We start from the raw sequence: 13,260 nt of genomic DNA on the forward strand, positions 1-13,260 counted from the left end.
TCTCCTAGCTTTCAAGATTTCTGCTGAGAAATCCCCTAACAGATATATTGGAAGTCCCTTGTACATAGTGAATCATTTTTCTCTTGCTGCTTTTGAAATTTTCTCTTGCCTTTGTGGACTTCTTTGGATGTAGCCTATTTGAGGTAGGCTGGTCTTCTTGAAACTGGGTGTTCATTTCCCTTCCCATATTTAGGAAGATTTCAACCATTATTTCTTTAAATAAGCTTTCTGTCCCTTTCTTTCTCTTCTTTTTCTGAGATTCCCATAACATGTATATGGATCCTTTCAATGGTGTCCAGTAGCCTTTTAGGCCATTTTTACCCTTCATTATTATTATTATTGTGTCTTTTTGCTCCTCTGCCTATTTTATTTCAAATCACTTGTCTTCAAATTTTCTGATTCTCTCTCTTGCTTGGTCAAATCTGCTGTTGAAACTTTATAGTGAATTCCTCATTTCAATTTTTGAATTTCTCAGCTCCAAAATCTGTTTGGTTCTTTTTTATATTTTCTATCCCTTTCCTGAAATTCTCATTTTGTTCCTGTATTGTTTTGATGAGTTTATCAATCACCTTTATGGTGGTTATTTTGAACTATTTGTCAGGCAATTAGTATCTAACTGTTTCTTTAGTATCAATTTCTGAAAATTTGCTTGGCTTATTTGATTGGGCCAATTTTCTCTGCTTCTTTGTGTTCCTTGTAATTTTGCATTAGTATCTACACATTTTAACAATATAGCTACCTCTCCCAGTCTTTGTAGACTGGCTCCAAACAGGGAAACATCTTCACCAAGCAGCATAGCTAGAGATTCAGGGGACATCGCAAACATTTTCTGTGGATGTGTCTCCTCTGGATGTCTGTGTCTAGGTTCCTAATTAGAGAGATTTACTAATTTCTTTTTTCCTGGAACTCGTAATTTCTTTCTCCATTGGTATCTATCTTTTGTACCACAGGTTCTCCAAAATAGCATCATGCCACTTGACTCTTTTTGTGTTCCCAGTGGCCTTCCAGGCATCCAGAGTACATGAGGTCTCATCAGTGCCCCAATTTGGACTACATAGAAACCAGTACCTCTGGAAACCCCCCAAAAGCCAGAACACTGCATATATGCTCCAGTCTTCTCTCCTTGAAGGAAGAGACTGCCAAGCAGCATTGACCTCTGTCAGCTATACCACAGGTCCTCTGGAGCAGCAGCACACTGCACAGCTCTTTTCTTCTGAGGAGCCCCCAGCTATCCAGAATATGCCATTTCCTGCCAATACGCTGAGATAGATAAGACAAAAGCCTGTCCCCAAAGAAGCCCCTTGAAAGTCAGAAAAATGGACATATGCTCCAGTTTCCTCTCTCTCCCCAGGGAGAAGCCAGGAGCTGGAAGTTTCCCCGCAATCACATGGCACTGTGCCAGAGAGAGATACTATGGCAAGAGGGTGCCACAGGTTCTTCTACTGGCTTTGATGTAGCTGGCTTCCCCTTTGCCTAGGATGCAAAAGTTTCTTAACTGGTTTCTGGGTTTCTCACAAAAGGAATTGTTCCATGTATGGCTGTTGAATCAGTGTTGCCATGGGAGAAAGAGGGTCTGAAATTTCCTATTTTACTGTCTTAATGGTGTCTTTTAATGAACAGATTTTTTTCCATTGTAATCAAATTTTTCAGGTTTTTATTAAACATCTGTGTTTTCTGTGTCTTGTTTATGAAATTTTTTACTCCAAGGACATAAAGATATTCTATATTCACTTCTAAAAGCCTTTTACATTTGTTTTTAAGCCACATGGAGTTTATTTTTATGTATGTATAGATTTTAAATCAATGCCCATATAAGTGTAAGCAAGCATATATGAATTCATGTATATGTGTGTATAATATATATTTATATAGGTGAGATTTTTTTTTTCTATTTAGATAGGCAGTTGTCCCAGCATCATTTATGGAAGAGTCCATTCTTTCCTCACTTCTCTAAAGTGACATCTTTTCATGTATCAAGTGTAATGTATATGTGTGGGGGCTCTCTTTAATGTTCTGTTTAATGTTCCCTTGATCTATTTGTCTATCCCTATTCAAATATCACACTATGTAGATTACTGTATCTTTATAATTTGTCTTAGTATCAAATAAATTAAGTCCTTCTATCTGGTTCTCTTTTTTCAAGAGTTTACTTACTATTCTTAGTCTTTTATGTCAGAAGTAGTATGTTATCATCTTTCACAGACAATAAAACTTGGAATTTTATTGGAATTGCATTGAATCTATAAGTCAATCTGGGGGAAATTGACATCTATAGAATAATGAGTCTTCAAATTCGTTAACTTGGTATTTTTCTCCATTTACAAATGTTCTTTAACATCAGGTAAATGTTATAACTTTTCCAGTAGAGTTCTTACATATTTTTGCTGGGTTTAGCATTAGGTATATATATTTTTAACAGTTAAATGTTAACTCTTTTTTTTTTTAAATTTATTTATTATTATTATACTTTAAGTTCTAGGGTACATGTGCATAATGTGCAGGATTGTTACATATGTATACTTATGCCATGTTGGTGTGCTGCACCCATCAACTCGTCAGCACCCATCAACTCGTCATTTATATCAGTTGTAACTCCCAATGCAATCCCTCCCCCCTCTCCCCTCCCCGTGATAGGCCCCGGTGTGTGATGTTCCCCTTCCTGAGTCCAAGTGATCTCATTGTTCAGTTCCCACCTATGAGTGAGAACATGCGGTGTTTGGTTTTCTGTTCTTGTGATAGTTTGCTAAGAATGATGGTTTCCAGCTGCATCCATGTCCCTACAAAGGACACAAACTCATCCTTTTTGATGGCTGCATAGTATTCCATGGTGTATATGTGCCACATTTTCTTAATCCAATCTGTCACTGATGGACATTTGGGTTGATTCCAAGTCTTTGCTATTGTGAATAGTGCCGCAATAAACATACGTGTGCATGTGTCTTTATAGCAGCATGATTTATAATCCTTTGGGTATATACCCAGTAATGGGATGGCTGGGTCATATGGTACATCTAGTTCTAGATCCTTGAGGAATCGCCATACTGTTTTCCATAATGGTTGAACTAGTTTACAATCCCACCAACAGTGTAAAAGTGTTCCTATTTCTCCACATCCTCTCCAGCACCTGTTGTTTCCTGACTTTTTAATGATCGCCATTCTAACTGGTGTGAGATGGTATCTCATTGTGGTTTTGATTTGCATTTCTCTGATGGCCAGTGATGATGAGCATTTTTTCATGTGTCTGTTGGCTGTATGAATGTCTTCTTTTGAGAAATGTCTGTTCATATCCTTTGCCCACTTTTTGATGGGGTTGTTTGTTTTTTTCTTGTAAATTTGTTTGAGTTCTTTGGAGGTTCTGGATATTAGCCCTTTGTCAGATGAGTAGATTGAAAAAATTTTCTCCCATTCTGTAGGTTGCCTGTTCACTCTGATGGTAGTTTCTTTTGCTGTGCAGAAGCTCTTTAGTTTAATGAGATCCCATTTGTCAACTTTGGCTTTTGCTGCCGTTGCTTTTGGTGTTTTAGACATGAAGTCTTTGCCCATGCCTATGTCCTGAATGGTACTACCTAGGTTTTCCTCTAGGATTTTTATGGTATTAGGTCTAACATTTAAGTCTCTAATCCATCTTGAATTAATTTTCGTATAAGGAGTAAGGAAAGGATCCAGTTTCAGCTTTCTACTTATGGCTAGCCAATTTTCCCAGCACCATTTATTAAATAGGGAATCCTTTCCCCATTTCTTGTTTCTCTCAGGTTTGTCAAAGATCAGATGGCTGTAGATGTGTGGTATTATTTCGGAGGACTCTGTTCTGTTCCATTGGTCTATATCTCTGTTTTGGTACCAGTACCATGCTGTTTTGGTTACTGTAGCCTTGTAGTATAGTTTGAAGTCAGGTAGCGTGATGCTTCCAGCTTTATTCTTTTGACTTAGGATTGTCTTGGAGATGCGGGCTCTTTTTTGGTTCCATATGAGCTTTAAAGCAGTTATTTACAATTCTGTGAAGAAACTCATTGGTAGCTTGATGGGGATGGCATTGAATCTATAAATTACCTTGGGCAGTATGGCCATTTTCACGATATTGATTCTTCCTATCCATGAGCATGGTATGTTCTTCCATTTGTTTGTGTCCTCTTTTATTTCACTGAGCAGTGGTTTGTAGTTCTCCTTGAAGAGGTCCTTTACATCCCTTGTAAGTTGGATTCCTAGGTATTTGATTCTCTTTGAAGCAATTGTGAATGGAAGTTCATTCCTGATTTGGCTCTCTGTTTGTCTGTTACTGGTGTATAAGAATGCTTGTGATTTTTGCACATTAATTTTGTATCCTGAGACTTTGCTGAAGTTGCTTATCAGCTTAAGGAGATTTTGGGCTGAGACAATGGGGTTTTCTAAATATACAATCATGTCATCTGCAAACAGGGACAATTTGACTTCTTCTTTTCCTAACTGAATACCCTTGATTTCTTTCTCTTGCCTAATTGCCCTAGCCAGAACTTCCAACACTATGTTGAATAGGAGTGGTGAGAGAGGGCATCCCTGTCTTGTGCCAGTTTTCAAAGGGAATTTTTCCAGTTTTTGCCCATTCAGTATGATATTGGCTGTGGGTTTGTCATAAATAGCTGTTATTATTTTGAGGTACGTTCCATCAATACCGAATTTATTGAGCATTTTTAGCATGAAGGGCTGTTGAATTTTGTCAAAAGCCTTTACTGCATCTATTGAGATAATCATGTAGTTCTTGTCCTTGGTTCTGTTTATATGCTGGATTATGTTTATTGATTTGCGAATGTTGAAGCAGCCTTGCATCCCAGGGATGAAGCCCACTTGATCATGGTGGATAAGCTTTTTGATGTGTTGCTGAATCCGGTTTGCCAGTATTTTATTGAGGATTTTTGCATCGATGTTCATCAGGGATATTGGTCTAAAATTCTCTTTTTTTGTTGTGTCTCTGCCAGGCTTTGGTATCAGGATGATGTTGGCCTCATAAAATAAGTTAGGGAGGATTCCCTCTTTTTCTATTGATTGGAATAGTTTCAGAAGGAATGGTACCAACTCCTCCTTGTACCTCTGGTAGAATTCAGCTGTGAATCCATCTGGTCCTGGACTTTTTTTGGTTGGTAGGCTATTAATTATTGCCTCAATTTCAGAGCCTGCTATGGGTCTATTCAGGGATTCAACTTCTTCCTGGTTTAGTCTTGGAAGAGTGTAAGTGTCCAGGAAATTATCCATTTCTTCTAGATTTTCCAGTTTATTTGCGTAGAGGTGTTTATAGTATTCTCTGATGGTAGTTTGTATTTCTGTGGGGTCGGTGGTGATATCCCCTTTATCATTTTTAATTGCGTCGATTTGATTCTTCTCTCTTTTCTTCTTTATTAGTCTTGCTAGTGGTCTGTCAATTTTGTTGATCTTTTCAAAAAACCAACTCCTGGATTCGTTGATTTTTTGGAGGGTTTTTTGTGTCTCTATCTCCTTCAGTTCTGCTCTGATCTTAGTTATTTCTTGCCTTCTGCCAGCTTTCGAATGTGTTTGCTCTTGCTTCTCTAGTTCTTTTAATTGCGATGTTAGAGTGTCAATTTTAGATCTTTCCTGCTTTCTCTTGTGGGCATTTAGTGCTATACATTTCCCTCTACACACTGCTTTAAATGTGTCCCAGAGATTCTGGTATATTGTATCTTTGTTGTTATTGGTTTCAAAGAACATCTTTATTTCTGCCTTCATTTCGTTATGTACCCAGTAGTCATTCAGGAGCAGGTTGTTCAGTTTCCATGTAGTTGAGCGGTTTTGATTGAGTTTCTTAGTCCTGAGTTCTAGTTTGATTGCACTGTCGTCTGAGAGACAGCTTGTTATAATTTCTGTTCTTGTACATTTGCTGAGGAGTGCTTTACTTCCAATTACGTGGTCGATTTTGGAGTAAGTACGATGTGGTGCTGAGAAGAATGTATATTCTGTTGATTTGGGGTGGAGAGTTCTATAGATGTCTATTAGGTCTTCTTGCTGCAGAGATGAGGTCAATTCCTGGATATCCTTGTTAACTTTCTGTCTCGTTGATCTGTCTAATGTTGACAGTGGAGTGTTGAAGTCTCCCATTATTATTGTATGGGAGTCTAAGTCTCTTTGTAAGTCTCTAAGGACTTGCTTTATGAATCTGGGTGCTCCTGTATTGGGTGCATATATATTTAGGATAGTTAGCTCTTCCTGTTGAATTGATTCCTTTACCATTATATAATGGCCTTCTTTGTCTCTTTTGATCTTTGATGGTTTAAAGTCTGTTTTATCAGAGACTAGTATTGCAACCCCCGCTTTTTTTTGTTCTCCATTTGCTTGGTAAATCTTCCTCCATCCCTTTATTTTGAGCCTATGTATGTCTCTGCGTGTGAGATGGGTCTCCTGAATACAGCAGACTGATGGGTCTTGACTCTTTATCCAGTTTGCCAGTGTGTGTCTTTTAATTGGAGCATTTAGTCCATTTACATTTAAGGTTAAGATTGTTATGTGTGAACTTGATCCTGCCATTATGATATTAACTGGTTATTTTGCTCGTTAGTTGATGCAGTTTCTTCCTAGCATCAATGGTCTTTACATTTTGGCATGTTTTTGCAATGGCTGGTACCGGTTGTTCCTTTCCATGTTGAGTGCTTCCTTCAGGGTCTCTTGTAAGGCAGGCCTAGTGGTGACAAAATCTCTAAGCATTTGCTTATCTGTAAAGGATTTTATTTCTCCTTCACTTATGAAACTTAGTTTGGCTGGATATGAAATTCTGGGTTGAAAATTCTTTTCTTTAAGAATGTTGAATGTTGGCCCCCACTCTCTTCTGGCTTGGAGAGTTTCTGCCGAGAGATCTGCTGTTAGTCTGATGGGCTTCCCTTTGTGGGTAACCCGACCTTTCTCTCTGGCTGCCCTTAAGATTTTTTCCTTCATTTCAACTTTGGTGAATCTGGCAATTATGTGTCTTGGAGTTGCTCTTCTCGAGGAGTATCTTTGTGGCATTCTCTGTATTTCCTGGATTTGAATGTTGGCCTGCCCTACTAGGTTGGGGAAGTTCTCCTGGATGATATCCTGAAGAGTGTTTTCCAATTTGGTTCCATCTTCCCCCTCACTTTCAGGCACCCCAATCAGACGTAGATTTGGTCTTTTTACATAATCCCATACTTCTTGCAGGCTTTGTTCATTTCTTTTTCTTCTTTTTTCTTTTGGTTTCTCTTCTCGCTTCATTTCATTCATTTGATCCTCAATCGCTGATACTCTTTCTTCCAGTTGATCGAGTCGGTTACTGAAGCTTGTGCATTTGTCACGTATTTCTCGTGTCATGGTTTTCATCTCTTTCATTTCGTTTATGACCTTCTCTGCATTAATTACTCTAGCCATCAATTCTTCCACTTTTTTTTCAAGATTTTTAGTTTCTTTGCGCTGGGTACGTAATTCCTCCTTTAGCTCTGAGAAGTTTGATGGACTGAAGCCTTCTTCTCTCATCTCGTCAAAGTCATTCTCCGTCCAGCTTTGATCCGTTGCTGGCGATGAGCTGCGCTCCTTTGCCGGGGGAGATGCGCTCTTATTTTTTGAATTTCCAGCTTTTCTGCCCTGCTTTTTCCCCATCTTTGTGGTTTTATCTGCCTCTGGTCTTTGATGATGGTGATGTACTGATGGGGTTTTGGTGTAGGTGTCCTTCCTGTTTGATAGTTTTCCTTCTAACAGTCAGGACCCTCAGCTGTAGGTCTGTTCGAGATTGCTTGAGGTCCACTCCAGACCCTGTTTGCCTGGGTATCAGCAGCAGAGGCTGCAGAAGATAGAATATTTCTGAACAGCGAGTGTACCTGTCTGATTCTTGCTTTGGAAGCTTCCTCTCAGGGGTGTACTCCACCCTGTGAGGTGTGGGGTGTCAGACTGCCCCTAGTGGGGGATGTCTCCCAGTTAGGCTACTCAGGGGTCAGGGACCCACTTGAGCAGGGAGTCTGTCCCTTCTCAGATCTCAACCTCCGTGTTGGGAGATCCACTGCTCTCTTCAAAGCTGTCAGACAGAGTCGTTTGCGTCTGCAGAGGTTTCTGCTGTTTTTGTTATTGTTTACTGTGCCCTGTCCCCAGAGGTGGAGTCTACAGAGACAGGCAGGTTTCCTTGAGCTGCTGTGAGCTCCACCCAGATCAAGCTTCCCAGCAGCTTTGTTTACCTACTTAAGCCTCAGCAATGGCGGGTGCCCCTCCCCCAGCCTCGCTGCTGCCTTGTCGCGATATTGCAGACTGCTGTGCTAGCAATGAGGGAGGCTCCGTGGGCGTGGGACCCTCCTGGCCAGGTGTGGGATATGATCTCCTGGTGTGCCTGTTTGCTTAAAGCCCAGTATTGGGGTGGGAGTTACCTGATTTTCCAGGTGTTGTGTGTCTCAGTTCCCCTGGCTAGGAAAAGGGATTCCCTTCCCCCTTGGGCTTCCCAGGTGAGGCGATGCCTCACCCTGCCTCAGCTCTCGCTGGTCGGGCTGCAGCAGCTGAGCAGCACCGACCGTCCGGCACTCCCCAGTGAAATGAACCCAGTACCTCAGTTGAAAATGCAGAAATCACCGGTCTTCTGTGTCGCTCGCGCTGGGAGTTGGAGACTGGAGCTGTTCCTATTCCAATGTTAACTCTTTTAATCCTTCTTTTTCTAATGGTTTGTAGAAAATATATGGAAATTCAATTTTTTTGGCTTGTTTTCATATCCAGCAAGCTTACTAAATTCTCTTATAGCTGCACAATAATAACACTGAGACTTTCTTACTCTCCAAGTCTCATATATCCTATTTTTTTCCCCTCACTGTGCTAGAGAAGTCCAATATTGAAGACAAGTGGTAATAGTGGATATTCTTTCATGTTTTGAAAGGGAAATGTTCAGCATTTCATAATTAAAGTTTTCTTCAGGAGAGATTCAATTATCAAAGTAACGTGACAGACATGAAAAAGAACCAAATGAAAATGAAGAACATTTTTTAAAAATCACATCACTCTCTCAATTGATGGAAAAACCATCTTTAATATTAAACTAATAACCTTCTGATGAACTGGGAATAGAAGGATCTTTCTTAATCTGACCAAATATAATACACTTAATCATGAAGCCCCTGAGGCTCCAGCTCAGAGGAGGGTATCTCCTGTAAGATTCCCCAGCCTCAGTAGGCCCTGGACCCTAATATTTCTCTGGACTTCTTGTAGACATGGAACCAGACTTCAAATGCTATGTCATCCCTAAATGTCTTCTAAATCAAGATAGCATTGGTGCTTCAATATTCCACTTACCTTTCAAGATCTCATTCAAAACCCAGCCAGGGAAGGCCTACTGATTTTTCAGACCTTGAATATTTTTAAGTTGCTGTATACACACACATGGACATGCATAAATATAAATACACACACACATATTTTGTCCAGCATATTTTATTTTCAGTGGGAAGATTAATCTGAGTAATCCAATTTATCATTACCAAACACCAGACTTAGATGGCATTTTTAAAATGTCTTTTATCGAAACAGATGATCAAGCAAATAATTTTCTAGTTCTATTTGGCTTTATTTACTTGTTTATTTTTTGGCAGTGAGCATTTCTCCTTGAATACTTCTTTGCACATGGTGCCTCTGCTGGCTACAACACTTTTCCCTTCCCACAACTCTACTTTGCTCAGCTAACTCTTCCTCATGCTTCAGGATAGTCCAATAATCACATCAGGAAGTCTTATCCATTCCATTTCTAAACAATCTGAGTTCAGTAGATCCCATGGATTTTATAGCAGACAGAGAGGATATATTTAACAACATAAGTGTTACAAGAATACTAGCCAATATGAACAGACCTACAGGCCAATAAGAATACCAGCAATCTGTAAACAACCAGGACCAGTATATACTAGGTAAATATCACCTATGCTCAAAGCATATAGTACAGTAAGATGTGGTAAGATACAAAGATTATCATGGTGCTTCTCATGTTGTTCTGTAACTTGCTGTTTACCTGTCTTTTATGGTAATCTGTGAGATTACTATGAACAGGGACAAATCATACTCAACCTGGAATCCTGTGTTCCATGGAATCTTGGTTTAAAAAAAATAGGTCCCAAAAAATATTATTTGAATTAGGTAAAGGAAGTTATATTGAGAGAATGTTCACTAAATAAATCACTTCCTATTACTTCACAGCTTTAATCCCTGGAAGTCCATGAACAATGAATCCATTTCACTCATCTTGTTGGAACACTTCTGCCGAACTTTCAAACAAATCCTGGAATAAAGAGTTTGCTTATCAAACTGCCAGTGTTGTAGATACAGTCATCCTCCCTTCCATGATTGGGATTATCTGTTCAACAGGGCTGGTTGGCAACATCCTCATTGTATTCACTATAATAAGGTAAGTGCTCCTTTTTTTTTCCTTCTGTACTTTAGGAAACTACAGTCAAAGCTCCCTAAATGAATCCTTTCCCCTGTAGCATTTTGCTTAATGAAATGCAATTTCTTAAATATTTGCTTAAGATAATTAAGATAATTAATGAAGATTCTACAGGTACTTTCATCATGCATTCAGTAACATCTCAGTTGGAAATCTCAACATGCTAAGACCTAGGCCAATGCTTACTGCTGGGTCAGTGAATTTTTAGGGCAATGACTCTCAGTCTTAGCTGCATATTAGAATCACCTGGGGAGTTTTAAAAACTCCTGATATGCAGTTTCACCCCAGACCCATTAACTCAGAATCTCTAAGGGTAGGGTCTGGGTAAGATTTGAAACTGCAATGCAACATTTTATTTTCCAGCAATAAGAATTATCCTAAAAAGCTGACCTGTTTAGGCAGGTGAAAGAGATTCTTTTACTCACTTGGGCAAAAGAGAGACTTTATCTGATCACCAGAAGATGCAGGGAGTCATAGGTAGTGGGCTGTTCCCTTTTGTGTAGACCAGCCTATATAGACCAAACTGAGAGACATTTGCCCCCCAGTACCTCCTGCCTGGGCACCACGTATCTCACCTAATTCAGGTAATTCCCTCCTCTCAAGTAGAGACTAAAGTTTTACCTGGAGAATAAGAACTGATTGTTTTCTAGGGACTTGATAAAATGGATTCAGAATTAGTGCACACAAGCCCTATAACTACTTGGTATATTTGCTATCTTGATTTTCACATGTAAGTTTTGCTAGTTTTAATAACTATAGGATGTTAACTTTTTTCCCTAGTTTCTGATTATACTTAAAATTGCCATTTTTAAAATGTTTGTGCATATTCATATGTTATAAAAGATATTCTAGACTGCAGGTTTAGTATCCCTTATCCAAAATGCTTGGGACCAGAAGTGGTTCAGATTTCACATTTTTCTGGATTTTGCACTGTTTGTATATGCATAACGAGATATCCTGGAGAAGGGACCAAGTCTAAACACAAAATTCATTATGTCTCATTTACACCTTATACACAAAGCGTGAAAGTAACTTTATGTAATAATTTAAATAATTTTATGCATGAGACAAATTTTTGTAAACCAAACCATCAGATAGTAAAGTCATCACTCTCTCTGCCACCCATGTGGACATCATTCCCGACTCCAGATTTACATCTAACCAATGAACAATCACTTTCTTAAACTTATTCACACAACGGTACTTAGCAGTAAAAAATATGGCCATTAATACCACTAATACAGTGAAAAATAATGTGTTCAGGGCAACTAAGCAGCCCAGTAACATCACCAGAACACCAGCACCAGCTGCGAAACAACAGCAGCTGAAGGGGGCTGGGAGGGTCATTTTTCCCTTGGAAATGCTGTGTGTTGTGCAGCAGCATTTTGACTGCAACCCATCACATGAGGTCAGGTGTGGAATGTTCCACTTGAAGGGTCATGTTATTCCTCAAAAACTTTCAGATTTTAGAGCATTTCAGATTTTGGATTTCCAAGTTAGGGATGCCCAACCTGTACTACCTAATAGGTGTTTTCAGCATCATATTAACACATAACCGCAAAAAACTTTTGTGGAACATACTACACTAAAAAGCACAGCAGCACTATTATTACACTAGTACTATATAGCATTATATAGTACTTATATATATAGCATATATATACACTATATATAGTACATTATATATAGTACATTATATAGTACTATATATGTAGCAGTACTGTTATATATACAGTACTATATATTTAAGAAAAGAGGCTCAGATGAGTAAATAACTGGTCCAGCATCACAGAGCTAGTAAGTAGCAATCCTGGCAATTGAACTCACATCTTATTCCAAATTCTAGGCTATTTCCTCCACAGCTAATGAAAACAAAGAGGTCATCAAAATTATAGAGACAGTTGTTGGATTTGCCATAAAGATAAAAGAATCCTCACAGCCTTAATTGAGAGCAAGAGGAGCCCTGAGGATGGTCATGCAGATGTTGCTCATCACCCCAAGAAGACTCATAACTTGTCACTTCCCCGGGTGGCGTCTCATCAGCCAGCCCTCTCTCAAACTTTCATTTTCGCTCTCTCTGCAGTTAGAACTAGAGGATCAATGGTATTTTTTATACCAGTCACAGCTGAAGATTTATTTAGTACATAGGGATTCTACTCTTGATAAATTCAGGCATTCCTTATTGTGTCCTGTAAAGCCATTTGTGAATATCAAGCATTTTAAACTTTTCTTTAAGTGCTAGAAGAATGTCCATTCAATATATATTAGTAAATACCTATTGCATGCCCTGCATTGCCCTAGGGTGTATGAAAATACCAAAAAAAAAAAAAAAAAAAAGCAGCATCTGTTTAAAAAGTTCATATTCTAGTGGAGAAGATGAGATTTAAATTCATGGAATAATTTGAAAAATAATACAAGAAAGACAATAAAAACAATCAATTGCGGGGGGAAAAAGATGGCTTAGATGAGTTCCAGGAAAGAAAATGGAAGTAATCAAATATTCTTAGGGAGCCTCAAAGAGGCAATAGTGCTGAGTAGAGAGTTAATAGCCAGATACTTGAGAATATTTCTAGCTCCCTCCTGTTGGCCTGTTGGATCTGCCCAGTTCTCCTTCCATCTCTCCCTCATGGCCTCCAGTATTTCTGCCCTGCTCTTCTACAGATACATATAGTGTGTCCTACACCCAAAAGCCTTGGTACCACCATTGAAAAACCCAAGTCCTTATTAGGTCTTAGCCCTTCTGAAATGTTTGCATTTTCACAGGTGGCTTTTATATGCAAAACCTTTGCAATGTGGGATTCCAGGCCTTGTGACAAGCTGTTGAAGAGATGTTTGGAGCCAGAGAAATTTCTTGGACCCCTCAA

At 39.0% G+C, this 13,260-nt stretch overlaps 1 protein-coding gene across 8 annotated transcripts in view; it reads left to right on the top strand.

Moving 5' to 3' along the window:
* LOC105499061 (melanin concentrating hormone receptor 2) overlaps positions 1–13,260 on the top strand; it is a 74,434-nt gene that overhangs the window by 32,857 nt on the left and 28,317 nt on the right. For all 8 annotated transcript variants that reach the window (XM_011771477.3, XM_011771476.3, XM_071096683.1 and 5 more), the window contains one exon: positions 10,150–10,357. In XM_011771477.3, coding sequence (XP_011769779.1) covers positions 10,176–10,357 — 182 coding nt within the window. In that variant the 5' untranslated portion in view covers positions 10,150–10,175. The remainder of the gene's footprint in view (positions 1–10,149; positions 10,358–13,260) is intronic.

The sequence above is a fragment of the Macaca nemestrina genome, chromosome 5 (assembly GCF_043159975.1).
Source record: "Macaca nemestrina isolate mMacNem1 chromosome 5, mMacNem.hap1, whole genome shotgun sequence".
Classification (NCBI taxonomy): domain Eukaryota; kingdom Metazoa; phylum Chordata; class Mammalia; order Primates; family Cercopithecidae; genus Macaca; species Macaca nemestrina.